The sequence below is a fragment of the Lonchura striata genome, chromosome 4 (assembly GCF_050655825.1).
Source record: "Lonchura striata isolate lonStrDom1 chromosome 4, ASM5065582v1, whole genome shotgun sequence".
Classification (NCBI taxonomy): Eukaryota; Metazoa; Chordata; class Aves; order Passeriformes; family Estrildidae; genus Lonchura; species Lonchura striata.
The window spans coordinates 259,393-276,339 of record NC_140706.1 but is presented as its reverse complement, the minus strand read 5'-3'; the positions used below and the strand labels follow the sequence as shown (position 1 = coordinate 276,339).

At 43.8% G+C, this 16,947-nt stretch overlaps 1 protein-coding gene across 3 annotated transcripts in view; it reads right to left on the bottom strand.

The window, feature by feature from the left end:
* The window catches only part of ATRN (attractin), a 143,629-nt gene that overhangs the window by 86,505 nt on the left and 40,177 nt on the right, over positions 1-16,947 (bottom strand). For all 3 annotated transcript variants that reach the window (XM_077782656.2, XM_085577295.1, XM_085577296.1), the window contains exons 4-10: positions 10,647-10,775; positions 8,533-8,738; positions 6,894-7,062; positions 5,446-5,536; positions 4,105-4,348; positions 2,628-2,811; positions 224-378 (exon numbers count right to left, since the gene is read on the bottom strand). In XM_077782656.2, the coding sequence (XP_077638782.2) occupies positions 224-378; positions 2,628-2,811; positions 4,105-4,348; positions 5,446-5,536; positions 6,894-7,062; positions 8,533-8,738; positions 10,647-10,775 (1,178 nt within the window). The remainder of the gene's footprint in view (positions 1-223; positions 379-2,627; positions 2,812-4,104; positions 4,349-5,445; positions 5,537-6,893; positions 7,063-8,532; positions 8,739-10,646; positions 10,776-16,947) is intronic.

Here is a 16,947-nt window from a genome sequence, read left to right as displayed (position 1 = left end):
TGACAAAGGAACTGCTGCTGTCTGTAACTGGAAATCACTGCACCTCATGTGCTTAGAATTGTGTAGCAAGGTTATGAGTCTCTCCTGATTGCAGATCCCCATGCCCAGCAGCATTTGGGATAACACACTCACCATAAACCAGCATTCTGGAGGCAAACTGAGGACAGCTCCCTGGGAACAGCCAAGTATTTGAGTGTTAGTTATTATTTCTGCAAGAACTTACCAATATCATAGGCCATGAAATCCGAAGAAAAGCACTTGGCTCCGTGGCTCATGGAGGTGTCGTTGTGAGTGTTTCCTCCAAACACCAGCATGGTCCCACTAACTATCACAGCTGTGTGCAAGTAGCGGAAAAATCGGCTGTCTTTGAGAATAGTCCTTCAGAAATTAAAATATATCTGTTAATGAGACTGCTAAGTACCTGGCAAAGGCAAAACACTCCATAAATCCAAGCTGAAGAACACTTTGAGGGTGAGAATAGTATCTAACTACTTTTCCTAATGAGCTACTTAACAATTACATTCCACATTGTTCAATTCCACCTGTAATTTCATTCTCATCTTTCTATTTGCTTTGCCAATTTATAGGAGAAATATACCTATGAGAGCCTCTTTCCAAAGCTGTGGATCTTCAAACCATCAATTCTTCCCCTAGGGATTCTGAAGTTTTCACACTTGTCTTTTGAACACAGTCAACCTGGGAAGACTCTAATATTTTGTAGTAAATCTGCTTTTATAGCAACCCAAAGAAGTCTTTCACACTGGGCAGCATCTCTGCCCACAACTAAAAATTCTATTTTAAGGAAATCTATATAGTTCCTGAAAATGGAGCCCTACAGGTTAATACCTGCGCAACATGCAGCTCGCTCATCGGTGACTAAATCATGGGAATCACTAATCAAACTCACTGCTGATCTCAACTTCAATCAGTAGCAGTGATGGCACTGAACACAGAGGATCATCTTTTGGAGAATTTTCTTACTTTTCTGAGAGGATGTCTGTTGAAGGAGGGGACTCCGTCCCTGTGCCCCTCAGGTGAGAGCCCACCTGCAGAGCTGCCCCAGCCCTGGGGCCAACAGCAGGAGGACGTGGAGCTGCTGGAGAGAGCCCAGAGGAGGCCCCAGAGCTGCTCCAGGGCTGGACCCCCTCTGCTCTGGAGCCAGGCTGGCAGAGCTGGGAATGTTCCCCTGGAGAAGGGAAAATTCCAGGGAATGCTCAGAGTCCCTGAAGGGGCTCCAGGAGAGCTGAAGAGGACCTGGGGACAAGGCCTGCAGGGACAGGACCCAGAGAATGGCTCCCATTGTCAGAGGGCAGGGCTGGATGGGATCTTGGGTATTAGGAATTGTTGCCTGGGAGGGAGGTGAGGCCCTGGCACAGGGTGCCCAGAGCGGCTGGGACTGCCCCTGGATCCCTGGCAATGCCCAAGGACAGCCTGAACAGGGCTTGGAGCAGCCTGGGATAACAGAAGGTGTCCCTGCCATGGCAGGGGCTGGAATGGGTTGAGTTTTAAGGTCCGTTCCAATAGGAGACATCATGCTGAAAGTGTGGCTGACACGCCTGAGGGACAGGATTTTTTCCACAGGGACCTGGAGGATCTCAAGATGAGGGCCCATGGGAAGTTCATGAGATTTAATAAGGAAAAGTGGGCCTAAATCACTCAAGAATAAAAGAAAGAGTGAATGACACAAAAAAAAAACAGAGGTAGAGATGAACAGTCCTATACTCTCCACGTGTTCAACAGGGCTTGCCAGACTGACAAAATAAATGTGGCAAAAGAAAATTGGTGCTGCAGGAGTTTGGAAGAACAATGTCACATTTGTTAAGTTTCTGCCTACTCAGCCAGATTTGTCCACTCCGCAGCTGGAGTTGGAAGATCAAATTAATCCAGAGAGGAAGTGGGGTTATTTCTGTGTATACAATTCAGTGGGAAGGAAGGGGGCTGGAAATTAGTCACTCATTACCTTCCTCATCAGTACAAACTCACAAACAGATGTTGCAGAAACACAAGCTATTTTAACACTCAATAAGAGATGTAGCGACTCAAATTTACATGTGTTACCCAAAAGACAGTCAGGAGCCTTTAGAATCAACATTAAGAAAAACACAGAATTAAGGAAAATGTATTTCACCTCTGTTGCTCCAGGCTGTGAAGTGCAGCTATAGCTTTTTAATAAAACTCACCTTTGGGCAGCAACAAATCACAGAAGATTTCAGCTTAAGAAATGAACATTTCAAACAGTTACAGAGCTAGAATAGGGTTATAACAGAAATTCTTTTACAGTCTTAACTGCAGAATGGATTATCACTCGCTTGACTGCAGTAACTGCACTAATATGCACAGCCTGTATGGCTAGCAAGAAAAAAACATCAAATATTTTTTCTTTTCAGCTTGAATCAAACAATAGATTAAAATGGATTTCTTGGTTTGTTCACAGCCTTGATTATATTGATTATATCATCCTCATTCATAAGGGGACATAAAAACAAGAGTTCCAAGAGCACAGCATCTATCCTGAATTCAGGTAGACATAAACCACTGTACCTTCATCAAATACCCATCCTCTTGTTCACTACAAACAAAACTGACAGGGCAGTAAACAGGAAAAAGACAGAAGAAGAACCACTTACCACATGCGGGAATCAACTTCATATTTGTATAAATCATCTGCCAGCCTGTACTTGTTGGCACTGAAGGCTTTGTAACCCCCATGGATATAGATTGATCTTGTATTTGGATCATAAACACTGCTGTGACCATATCCTCCTTGCACCAGAGCGCCACTCGTCTGCAAGATGCTCCAGGTATTTGTCACTGAAAAATATGAGTGACAAAACATGGTTCATTTCTGTCCATGTGACTCATCAACATCATGGTGAAATAAATTGGGATTCCCCTGACTCAGATCTAGACATTGTCTCTATCACTTGGTATCCAAAAATATTCCCCTTCAAAAAGGCTGTTGACAAGAAGCATTGCCAAGTATTTTTAATTGGAGCAGAAATAGCTCTTCTACAGTCATTTTTTACATTTTGCAGACAAGCTAAGTAAATGAGAAATAAAAAGTAGACAAATAATAGATTGTATTTCAATGACATGAAAATGCCAGCACTGTGACTTGATTTGGAATGGGACTCAAGAGCACTTTTACTTTTTATATATATATAAATATATATATAAAGCCAGACAAGCACTGAAGCCAAGTCTGACTGTGAAGAACACTGCAGTTAAAAACTAATATGTGATTCATGATCCTATATCTCACTCACTAAAATAACATTGGTATGAAGCACTTTAGACATATTACAATGGTAACTGAAATAGAAATACCACATTACGCATCAAATCTCTGTAGTAAGTGCTGAATGAAACCCTATACAAGCTTTCCAATTCAGGCATGGCAGGCACACCAAAGGCAAAGGAAGTGAACAGTCTCCAAGATCACACATGGCAGAAAGGGCCACTATTCCTGAGAATAGCCAGCACACTCCAATTGTGAACTTCCTGTGCCTAACTACAATCCTGACATGGTCCATGGAGCCAGGAATGTGCTTCCCTTTCTGAACTAGGTACAAGTTCAGTTTGCCTGGAAAACTTCCTGTGCTTCTCCGCTGGTTACACTAGAAATCTCTAGATCCTAAAATCAGAGCCTGGACTATTCCAGGATATCAGAATCCAGAAATTCAGCACCTGTTTCCTACAGCATCTGCTGCTGGGGACATGGGTGTCAGGTTAAGCAGACATTTGGTCTGAAGTGTTACAACCATTACTATATTTGCAGAATTAAAAAATAATTTCAGAAGTGTTTGTTTTGTCAGAAGAAGAGAGAAAAACTAATCTAAATTGTTCCAGAGTTGCCCTGCTTTACCTCTCAATTACAGCTTGATATCTTTGGGATCTAACTCCGTGTATAAAGCTGAAGGCACGTGGCTGCCTGCTCATTGGGTTCTACAAATCCATTAGGCTCCACTTCTTGTACATGCAAACAGGAGGAGGAAAACACATTTGCCTGTGTTTCCTATCTGAACAGGAGTGGCTTAAATAAGCTGCAAAGTAGCTGCACAGTGTCAGGGCCAGGCAGGAGGGCTGCATCCCTCCCTCACTCACCCAGGTTGTACTCCTGGACATTGCTGATGTAGCCATAGAGGGGGCAGTGCCCGAAGAGGACCAGCATGACGGTGCTGTTGTCCCGCAGGGTGACCACGTGGGCCGAGTGCCCCACCACAGCGTACTGCTCCTTGGTCCGGGGTGCCAGCATGGCCCAGCTCTGCCTGGGGATGTGGAACACCCACAGCTGGCTGCTCACGTTCCCCGTGGCATCCAGCTTTCCGCCATACATGTAGATGTTATCCTGAAAGAACGCACATGAGGGCACAGAATGCAGCATTTAGGAAAGGGCTGCTTGGTAAGCAATGAAGCTACTGCTCTAAAGTTACTTAGTAAAGTCCCCTGGAGAGGGACTGGGGACAAGGCATGGAGGGACAGGACACAGGCAATGGCTTCCCACTGCCAGAGGCCAGGAATGGATGGGATGTTGGGAAGGAATTGTTCCCTGGAACATCCTGGCACAGGATGCCCAGAGCAGCCGGGGCTGCCCTGGATCCCTGGCAGTGCTCAAGGCCAGGCTGGACACTGGGGCTGGGAGCAGCCTGGGACAGTGGAAGGTGTCTGCCTGCAGCAGTGGATTGGGACTAGATGATCTTTAAATTCCCATCCAACCCAAACTATTCTGGGATTCCATAATGAATTTCCATGCTTTGAGGTTCTTCAAGTGCTGTTTGTGCATGACGGTGCGTGGAGTTTTTTGAGTATTTATGATTAAGTTTTGCCCAGGGCTGCACTGTTTGAGCTAAACAACATTCCAAAACACAAAGGTCAATAAAGGTTCAGCTCATTTCCTTTCCACAGACTTTGCCATCCTGCTCTCATATGGTCTGCACTCACAGCAAGACACACAGGTGAGAAAAGAGGAAAAAATAGTCAAGTCCACTTGCTGTGTCAGATGTTGGAAGATTAGATTCACAAATTTATTTGCAGAGCAAGTAACAAAAATCCCTAATACCCCAACTCTTGCTTTGGTGTCTTGGACAACAGAGCTCATAAAAATATTCATGTGATCTACATAAAAAACAGCTGGGGAACTCCAGCAAACTCAGCCTCAGGCATTGTTGTCAGCACAGACAGGAAGAAGGAAATAATGGACTCAGTGGCCTCAAATATCACACTCTAAAGCTCTGGAAAAAGGGCAAAGAAGGAGCACATAGGCAGAGACACTACAGACTTCCTAGGGTTCCCTGGAGCACAAGGGTACAGCCTGGGCTAAGCATGGACAAGCCTCTGAATGAGGAACACTTCTCCCAAAGCAAAGCTGATCTGGGACAAGGAGTGGGAAGCAGCAGAGAAGAAAGGGAAATCAGCTGGGAAGTGAGTCTGGAAAACTGAACTTACCTTGTGCAATGCCAACGAATGACCATATCTCATCTCTACTGAGTTCACAGAGCTGTTCAGTGGAAGCCACTCTTCAGAAATTAGATCATACCTGTATAATTAAAACTGAATTACTTTCCAAGGATTAGGTATTAAAGCTAAGAATATGATTGCTTGTCCTTTCTAAGATTTGGGGAAAATTATTTACCAATATAGTTTATTATCTAGCTATTAACAGATCTAGATATATATATATATATGTAGATAATAGATATATTTAGATATAATTATTTACTGAAATAATAAATCCTGCCATGATTTCAGCATGCACAAAGCTCAAACAAATTACTTATGGGATAAAAAAAGTTGAGCCTGCTCTGTTACTCAACATCCATATATTGATTTCCTTTATCCTGTTTTCTTTTCCATAAAAACCCAAGAGCTAGTGCATTACCTATTAAGCTGTGACAACCTACACCACTTCTCCCTCAAAAAAGTAGGAAAACTTTACACTAAACTTAGGTGATTTTCAACTACTTGATTAAAAAAACTCTGCAAGTGCTTAAAAAACACTTTTAAAATATCTTTGCCATTCATGCTTAAAATAGCATAAACCCTCAGCACTATATTTGCCAAGCTTGGGGCCTTGTGAGATAAAATCATCTGAGAAACCATTCAACAAAGCCATAGGGTATCCTATTAAAAAACAAGGTGTGACTTCGGAGGAGTAAATTGTGGGTGCAACTAGCAACTGCTCTACATTTAAATGTGTGTTTTCAGCTTCTCTTCCCCTATAAGAACTATTCCCTCAGGATGTGAGTGCAGAATACACAGCTCTCACTTAGGTCCATCAAAGTGAGGTATGTGAGTATCTCTGGAAAAAAATCCAGCTTCTGCCTAAATCTGCCCTAAAACAATACAAAAGCTGGTTTTTTTTTTTTTTAATGGAGTATTTCCATGAAGTACACAATTATTACTTTATATTTCAGTTACTGTTAAACCTCCTCAAACAATTGCATAAATGCCCTCATCCTAATGCCATTCCCTGTTTGGTGTCCCGTCCACTGTGGATAACCATCCAGAGTAATCTGTAGGTGTTAATTAAGGAGCCAAAAACTCAAGTCACACAAACACAACATAGCAAAGGGCTAAAATCACTGAAGCAAAATAACCCTCTTTGAATAGGGGCTAGATATAATTTAGGAGCTGGCCCAGAAATATACAGAGAATAGTTAAATGCTGTCAGACATAGATGAATCAAAAGCTCACTGAACATCAGGAACCTTATGCTTTTCTTTTCCAAAATTAGCATCCCCCATCTCAAACGTGAGCCTGAGTTTTTATTACAGTTGTTTTCCCTTGGAAATGAAGCACAGACCAAAGCACAGCACATCAGGTGGTATTTCCTAAAAATAACTCTCAAATCTGTGTTCCTATCTTTAGTTTTTGTTATATGGGTTTTTACTCACGCTAAAACCTTCTGAGAGTCAGAATGATTGAAGACATAACCTCCAACAATCCACATTTTATTGTCATGGATAATGGCTTTGTGAGATGCCCTAGCAAGTTTTGGAAGACTGTATTCTTCCCGGGTCCAAAACGACTGGTTTGCAGGAAGACGAATTGAACAGCCAGGACCTGGGAAAAGAAGGTTTAAAAGCGGGTTTTTTCCAAATCCTGTATTTCAGCTGGAGGTCAGTCTCCTGCTAGTGCTGTAGCTCGTTGCATTTAATACGAGATTAATTCTTACATGTCAGTAGGTTTTTGCAAAGGAAACATGTATGTTCAGGCCAGATCACTGCCAAGTTGGGTGTGGCAGATCAGCTCAGCTGGACACAAGAACAAGGCATTTCACATGTTCAAACAGGTCAACTATGGCAACTAGGCTCAAATTTGCTTCAGGTGCATAGGAATGAGGCTTGAAGGGATGTCTGTATACCATAAATTAGTCCCACTTTGGATGGTGACAAAGTTGCTTTTAAAAGCAATTGTAAAAAAACCACAGAATCACACACTGGGATGCGTTGAAAAGATCCCCCTTCCACCCCGCTGCCATGGCAGGGACACCTTCCACCATCCCAAGAGTGCTCCAAGCCCCAGTGTCCAACCTGGCCTTGGACACTGCCAGTGTGAAGCCACACCTTGAGTGCTGTGTCCAGTCCTGACCCCTCAGCTTAGGAAGGAGATTGAGATGCTTGAGCATATCCAGAGGAGGCAACGAGGCTGGAGAGGGGCTGGGAACACAAGCCCTGTGAGGAACGGCTGAGGGAGCTGGGGGTGCTCAGCCTGGAGAAAAGGAGACTCAGGGTGACCTCAGCACTCCCCACAGCTCCTGAAAGGTGCCTGTGGGCAGCTGGGCTTGGGCTCTTTTTCCAGGAACTCACAGAACCAGAGGTCACAGCCTCAAGCTGCTTCAAGGGAAATATAGGTTGGATATCAGGAAAACGTTTTTCATAGAAAGAATGAAAAAGTTTTGTAATGGCCTGTCCAGGAAGGTGGTGGAGTCACCATCCCTGGATGTGTTTAAAAAAAGACTGGATGTGGCACTTGGTGTCATGGTTTAGTTGAAGTGTCAGGGAAGGGGTTGGACTTTATCTTGAAGGTTTCTTCCAATCTTGTGATTCTGTGATCCAGGGGCAGCCACAGCTGCTCTGGGCACCCTGTGCCAGGGTGTCATCACACTCATTGTAAAAAACTTCTTCCTTACATCAACTCTAAACCAGCCCAGTTTCAATTTAAAGTCATTCCCCGTTATCCTGGCATTCCAGGCCTTTGTCCAACATCCTTCTCCAGCTCTCACAGAGGCCCTCTGAGCACTGGAAGTGGCTCTCAAGTCTCCCTGGAGCCTTCTCTTCTCCACACCCCCAGCTCTCCCAAACTATCTCCAGAGCTGAGAGGCTCCAGCCCTTGGAGCTTCTCTGTGTCCTCTCTCCAGCATATCCATCCTTACAAATGAAGTATGATCTTTTAAATTTAAAAAGCAAATACTCTGTTCCTAGTCAAAATTCCTTGTCATGCAGAATATTCCCACGTCCTCCCAATTAAACTGCCAGCTCCATACATAGAAAATACACCCCCAAAGTTCTGTGTACCCAGCAGGAGACTCACCTTGCCAGCCTGCAGAGCACACACATGCTTTGGAGCTGTTGAGGCTGCAGTGGCCCCTCTCAGGAGCCCCGCAGTTCCCCGGGCAGTAGGGAATGTCACAGGCCTCTCCCTTCCAGCGTTCGGCGCACTCGCACTGCGGGGCCATGGTGCTGCTGTTGAGCCTGCACTCCCCTTGGCCAGAGCAGTTATTGGGGCACACATTGAAACTGGGGACAGAGCACAAAGCAGCTCGTCAGGAAGGAAAGAGATTTTCAAGAATTATTAACAAATGCAAGAGTGATGATGAACAAAGTGAATATACATCATTACAAACCAAAAGAGAGTCATCTGCTACCTGGTGTAATGCACCTGTAGAGATTAGTACTCTATTCCTAAAAAACTGCCTCATTGCACAAGTTAAAGTCGCAGTTCTTCTGAGAAAATTATCAATATGATTTTTAGCCATTTGTAAGGCAAACTACTTGCCTTAAAACAGTAAGTGAGGACTTTAATCAGAGTATAAGGCTGCTGTGGTGTCTGTGCAATTTATACTTAAACTGCTCACAATTAGGTGCTATTCTGGGATCTGCTTACCAAAAGAACTACTGGAGATGAAACCCAAGCCAAAGACATGCCTGGTTTGAATAATTCCTGATTTTATAATATCTGTAATGTAGCTGAGGCAAAACCAGATACAACCTTGGTAAAGGTCCAAATTTTGAGATCATAATAATTTCCAGACTCCAGTTTTTGCTGGTGTATCAACCAGAATAATTTACAGATGGGATTTAGTACCCATATTCTCACTGTCACCGGCTCCAAGGCATAATTTCACAAGTGTTCACTGAACTACTCCCTACACTCAGTAGTAACTATGAAAACTGGTATGTACCATTCTATCTACTTGCTGGAAGAATCTTACAAAGCAACCTAAGAACCAGAAGACAAAACAGCACTTGAAAATTGTTTGAAATTATGAAGAAAGTGAAGAATTAAAAAAATACTGTTCTTGAGGACAGTATTTTATTGCAATGGTGCAAATCCAACAGCTGACAGTAGATGGAGTCCTGGTTTATGCAATCAGCCAGACTTGGAAAACACTGTCTCTTCAGCTCCTCTGGTCCCAGCAACTTTGCATAGGCTCCTCATCTTATTCTGGAGCTTTCAAGGGGTGCTGGATGCCCTATATTTTTAAAAAATTCACTAGTATGTAGGTTATAAAGCACATATTTGTGTTCTTACTAAGGATGAAAGCACTCAGACTTGATATTAAAAAACTAAGCTCCACATTTTAAGAGAAAGTCAACTTTTGCAATAAGTCAGTTATGACTGAAGTTTTTCCTGCTGCTTTTTCTGAAAGAGGCAAGACCTTCTGCAGGTTACTCCCAAATTAAATCTCCCAGTGTGGCACAAACATAACTTGCATCTGTAGGAGCAAAAAAAATCTAAAGCTCATGATCCCTACAGAACCAAAACCTTCCATCTTTGTGAGTATGTCCACACATTTATCTCAAGACAAAACCTTTCTAAAAGCAGTTGATGAATTAGGGAGCATAACAGAATCATTTTTAAAAAGCTCATCAATGAGGACTAAATAGATGTCAGTGAACAGAAAGCACCCATCTGTTTAGAACATGAATGAAAGAATATAAAACCAGTCCAGAATAAAAAGAAGCCAGATGAAGGGATTAAATCCAGGGATCGAATAAGAAAGCAAATCCCAAGGGTAAGGACCCTCAAGAGCACGTACAGCCCAGTGTCTCAAGTGAAATGTGTGGCTGATGGAAGTGTGTTTGTGCTAGAGTATCTCTGCAGAACACTCAGGAGCACAGACATGCACAAAACATCAATTCTTGTTGATTAGATAAAATCAAATTGAGCTAATAACATAAAATAAATAATAGGATGACTTTTGGAGCAAACATTCGTCCACACTTACAACTGACAAGTTGTAACATTGAGCACATGCCACTTATTAGCTGTTGCAAGGTATAATAAAGATAAAAATCTAATTCCAGTTGTCTGCTCATAATTACATACTTCAATGGCAATTTCTAATTTCAAGACAAAAGTAAGAAAAGGGGAAAACTCCTTTTGCTCAACCTGCAGCATCCCTGTGGAGTGGTGCCACTTACTTATAGGTGATGTTAAACCCTGTGAGATTATAGGCAGCATCACTGAAGAAATGTAGAAGAGCATATCCAGAAGTAGCTACAACTTCAGGTACTGTTTCATTGCTGTCTTTCTCAGGAACAATAAGACCACTGGAAAAGTAAAAGAACAATATCAGAAGTAAAATAAAAGGGAGCAAAGCAACAAGAGTGAATGCACCACTACTTTCAATAAAATAAATGAATTTCAAAAAATTAATTGAAACTCAATGTATTTCCATTATTTGAAATACAGTGAATTTGTGGACTCAAATAAATGTATGTTGGAAGTATTTAACCTGAAGTTATATAGAATGTCCATATAAAAAACCTTTCCCTCCCTTGTTATTCAGCAAAGAATTAAGCAGGTCCCATTCATAAAACAAGGTGGCACGTTTGGAAATGGAAATTAATGTATCCCAAAAGAATAAAATCTGTATTACAAAGTTAAACTAAAGGTCTGCTGAGCTCCTCCTGACTGTGGGCTACAAAAATGACTGGGAAAGGCTGTGACAAGCCAAGCAAGCACAGAGCATTGTGTGATGTGTAATCCAAATCCAGACACCAGGGTTCAGATGCATAGACCTGGAGAATGCATCCAAGCCAGCACAGTTAAACAAACCACTTATCATGCTTCTATTCAATTCATTTCTTAATCATTTGTATCTTTTTCACCTAAAAAATCTGCAGCAGTGAGGTTAACAATTTAACTCTATAACAGCAGAAAAAGGATTATTCTACTCATTTTTGACTTGCTGCCTCTTGGGTTCCTTTTCTATGAGAAACAAGAACTATCAGCCATGGAATCACAGACTGGTTTGCATTAGAGGCTTAAATCAGAGACTCCTCTCCTTCAGCCCCTGCCATGGCAGGGACACCCTCTGCTATCCCAGGCTGTTCCCAGCCCCAACATCCAGTCTGTCTTTGGACACTCAAGGGATCAAGGGGCAGTCACAGCAATCTGAGCACCCTGTGCCAGGGCCTCACACCCTCACAGGGAAAAGCTCCTAATTCCCAAGATCCCATCCATCCCTGCCCTCTGGCAGTGGGAGCCATTCCCTGGGTCCTGTCCCTCTGTCCCTTGTCCCCAGTCCCTCTCCAGCTCTCCTGGAGCCCCTCCAGGCCCTGCAAGGGGCTCTGAGCTCTGCCTGGAGCCTTCCCTTCTCCAGGGGAACATTCCCAGCTCTGCCACCCTGGCTCCAGAGCAGAGGGGCTCCAGACCAGGAGCAGCTCCAGGGCCTCCTCTGGGCTCTCTCCAGCAGCTCCAGGTCCTCCTGCCCCAGGACTGGGGCAGCTCTGCAGGTGAGCTCTCACCTGAGGGGCACAGGTGCCCTACCCTGCTGCCCACGCCAAGATCAGCCCAGGGCACGGGGACTTTCTGGCTCCCAGCTCACAAGGCCAGGGCATGTGTAGTTTCTTACCCACCAGCATCACCAAGTCCTCCTCCCCAGGGCTGTTCTCAATCCCTCCATCCCCCAGTCAGTTCTCTTACTCAGGATTGCTCCAGTCTGATGCAGGACCTTGCTCTTGACCTTGCTGTATCTCATGAAGTTCCTACACTGCCAGTCCTTGAGCATGCCTAGGTCCCTCTGGATGCCATCTCATGCCTCTGGCATTTCAACTGCCCCACATCTTCTCATCATCCCTTATTTTATAAGCTCCACGTGGCTAATCATATCCATGTTTGTTGTCTTTTCTATCATAGCAGCCTGTCACACTCTCAACACCCACCTCATTCTTTAATTCACACTTCTGGATGCCTTTGGCTGTTTCTCTCACCCTTCCAGTTCCTCTGAGATCCTCCAGTCTTTTAGTTTTCCAGGACTGGCACAGAGAAGCAAAGATGCTGGGCAAGACTATCTACAGTATTCCAGACACACTACAGATTTATATAATGGTTTATCAAAATAATTGGAGTAAAATGACAAACTGAAATGAGTTTCAAAAAAAGTAACTACTTCCTATTTACCTATTGCACTAAATACTTTGCATCTGAGAGGGAATGTTTATTTTTCACTTAACAGAAGCCTGACAAAACCAAAAAAAAGTAAAAGTTGATTCCTCCCTCATACAAAAGGCAAAGTGGGCACAAATTCAAAGTCTATTGAATCCATGTACAGCACATTGTCTACCACCCCCTGTTCACAGTCAGCTGCTGTTTTCCTGTACAGATCCACCTTTCCCCAGCCTCAGCCCCATTTTCCAAGGCAAAGCTGTGTGACAAGCAGGAACTCGAGTAGCAGAGCAGAGGGTCTGAGGCAGGGAGCCAAGGGAAACAGCCTGGCCTCGCCCTGTGCCCAGCCCCAGCAAGCAAAAAGCAATGATGAGAATTTCCCCTCAAGAAGAACTTAATTATCCTCTTTTCACATCTACTTAGAATAGAAAGCAAATGCAGTTGAAGACAGTTTCCTAGGACAAAGTAAATTAGTTTATTGCTAAAAGAAATCACTCCCAGCAATCCACAGCACCCACTAATACCACCTGGGAAGCACTTTTATGTGACCTGGACTTTTCTGTCCCCATGACACAATACAATGGTGTGTTCCAAGAACAGAACAGACACCAGCAATCCTTTTTGCTACAGATCTGGGGGTATTTGCACCAAAACCAGCACGTGGACAAGCTACCTACAGCAAGATCACCCTGAAAACTGCACAACAGCCCTTTCTGCACAACAAATCTTATGGTGGACAAAAACACACCATAAAAATCACTGGAACCTGACCCCATGTTTTGGCTAAGCAACTCCAGCACATCTGCTGATAAGACATTTCAAGAAATATTTCCTTATGAGAAAGCCAGATTTCCCCCCACTGTTCATTCATTTCTCAATGATATAGGATTAAACAGCAAAATTAATTCCCTTTTCTTCTCTCTGGAAGAGGTGCCTTGTTTCATTTTCAACATTTGAGACTTCTGAAGTTTATCTCTCCCAAAAGACCACCTCCCACAACACCAAAGAACAAAAAGCCTAGCAAACTTCTTGTTTGGTTCATAATATTCCTTTGTAATGGACATTGTAGGACAGTACATCTCCACCACAGGAAAAGAAACATTTGAAAATAATTTGGGTGAGGCAAACTGCAGCTCAGGGACAATAAAAAATTGTTTTGTTCTGGTTTCTTCTTCAGCACTTATCACTCATATTACAGGGCAAAGTAAGTGGAAGGCAAAACAAAAATTCCCCTCAATAATATGTCCTAATAAAAGGACTATCACCAGACAATTCTTTGTTTTCTCACAGAAATCTCAAATTTGGGATTTGTTTGACCAAAACATAGGTACCTCCATAACAATGCTTACAACACAGATACTCCCCATTTCCATCTTTTTCTGGTGATTCATGTGTAAATAACTAAAGAGGATGTTATCCCACCTACACAAATTTAAAACACTCTAAGGAAACTTAATGACAGAATTGTCTGAGTTGGAAGGGGCCTTAAAGGTCATCTAGTCCAAGCCCCTGCCATGGGCAGGGACACCTTCCACCAGACCAGGTTGCTCCAAGTCCCCATCCAACCTGGCCTTGAACATTTGCAGGGATGGGGCATTTTAATTTCTTTCAGAGAAAGCCATGAAGAGAACACAACACAGTAGGAACAATCAGATGCCTGAAAGGTTGAACCTCAAAAACAGTGAATTAGTCAGCCTGCTCCCAGCATCATATGGAATACACAGAAGCACATCAGAATTTACATCTACCATGAAAAAGAATCCAATAGGCAGAATCAGAATGATAAAAGATTATGCAAAACTTCCTTTAAATTACGATCCAGAATCTCTGAGCAACTCAACTCTGGCCAAGATTAGCATATTTCACAACACACTGCTTTTATTTCCTTTCATAAGGTTTCAAAACATTTTGCAATCATCTCTACTCCAAAGCAAATAAACATTCCTACTCAGCTCAGCTGCCCAGTGACACCCAGGGAAAGGCAAACCTCTGCTTTGGACCGAAATAACATTTATCTCCTGCAGGCTGGATTGCTGAAGTCAATGGCAGAAAGTAAAAAAGTATCAGAGAATCAATCAAACATACAATGGACTGAGTTGGGAGAAACTTTAAAGATCATGCTGCTCCACCTCCTGCCATGGGCAGGGACACCTCCCACTATCCCAGGGTGCTCCCAGCCCCAGTGTCCAGCCTGACCTTCAGCACCTCCCAGGGAACAATTCCTACCCAGTATGCAATCTAGACCTACTCTCTGATAGCAGGAAGCCATTCCTCCTTGTCCTGTCACTCCATCCTCTTATCCAAAGTCCTCAAACTCATCATGGAGGCTCACTTCAAGTACTGCAAGTCCACAATCCAGGAGACCCAACTACTCCACTGCCCTGTTCCTTCCCCTAATACATTGAAAAATCAGAATAATTCAAAACAAAGGACACCTCCTCTATTACTTTTCCTGGATTTGCTATGTGAATATCATGGTACTGGCATATTCTTCATTTCCTCCAGGGACACAGCCTCTTAGAGATCAAAGCATGAGAAGCTCTACTGAGCAGAAAAAGGGCAAAATTGGGAGTCACAAAAGGAAAGGGTGAAAATACACAGTAGAGCTCATGGAGAAGCAAAAGAATAAAGATGATACTGAAAAATCAGCTTTTCAATCCATCAAAATCCAATGCAAACAAATTTTCCTAATTTTTAAATACTTTGATCCATCTGGTCACACACACAAATGGCAACATTTCTGTTACTAAACACCAGTCCATGCACCTAATTCATACTCAGAACTACAACAGTAAAACTAAACAACATAGAAGTTACAGAAGACTAAAAATAAAACAATAGTAAAAAAATTAAAAAGGGGTGGAGAATATAAGGAGACATCTCAAATTTATTGCCTTAAATGAAGCAAGATTACTCCCAAACATGGACTTTTAAGGAAACAAAGCCATTTCAATAGCACATACTAAAAAAAACCTAGACTATAGATTCATTACAGAGCTGACAGTCCCCCAAATTACAGTCTTTCTTGAAATCTTCTCCCCTTGGTGCAGTACAGGCAGACCCAGCTGCTGCAGCACCACCACAGGGAAGCTTGTCTGCCTGCAGAAGCTTCCAGATCAGGGGCTTTGCCCAAAAACATCCTCAGTTCTTGCATGACTGTTGTTATCAAAGAATCACGGAACAGTTTAAGCTGGAAGGGACCTTAAGGATCATCCCATCCCACCCCTCCCATGGCAGGGACACCTCTCACTGTCCCAGGCTGCCCCAAGCCCCAGTGTCCAACCCGGCCTTGGGCACTCCAGGGATCCAGGGGCAGCCACAGCTGATCTGGGAATTCCAGCCCAGCCCCTCCCCACCCTCCCAGCCAGGAATTCCTTGCCAAGATCCCAGCCCAAGCTCCCCTTTCCCAGTGGGAGCCATTCCCTGGCTCCCGTCCCTCTGTCCCTTGTCCCCAGTCCCTCTCCAGCTCTCCTGGAGCCCACCCTCAGGCCCTACAAGGGGCTCTGAGCTCTGCCTGGAGCCTTCCCTTCTCCAGGAGAGCATTCCCAGCTCTTCCCTGCCTCCTCAGTGGCAGGGAAGCTTCAGCCCCTGGAGCATCTCTGTGGCCTCTTCTGGACTTGCTCTGACAGCTCCAGGTCCTTCTGCTGTTGGAAGCCCCCGAGCTGGATACACATTCCCATGGCAACAAGGTCAGTTATAATTTCTGGCAAAGAATCGAGGGAATAGAAGGAAAAAATAGAGGATGGTCAACCATATGATCTCTGTATGAGGAGATGTAGAAGGAATGAGGTTTCTCTAACTTCAATGAGAGACCGCTGAAGAAGGGTGAAACCTAATTTTTGACCTCAACTACCTCAGGAGAGATGAGAGAGAAGGGAATACCAGAGGTTCACAAGAAAAGGACAGGAGGCAACACACACCAGCTGCAGCAAGAGATTGTGGCTAGACATTAGTATTAGATTCATTTTTTATCATTATTTTAACACCAGTCTCTGGACCACTGACCCAGAGGATCAACGAGCTCTCCATCCAAAAGATAAACTCACACCTTGACTGGACAAAGGGCTCTGATGGCCATCCTGCTTTGAGAGAGGGATCAGACCCTTCCAACCCAACTCAGCCCTACACCCAAATTTGGGTGCTCAAATGCCATATTGGCCAACAATAGGCAAGACTGATGAGCTGCTCCTGAGGGAACACGGGCTCACACGATCCTCCAGCTGGCACCTGAGAGCAACCACAGCAGCTGCTGGGCCACTGCCAAACAGCCTGCAGAACAACAGCTGGGTTGTTCCCAGGAAAAGCCCTCCACCAACCAGAGCAAAATGAAAA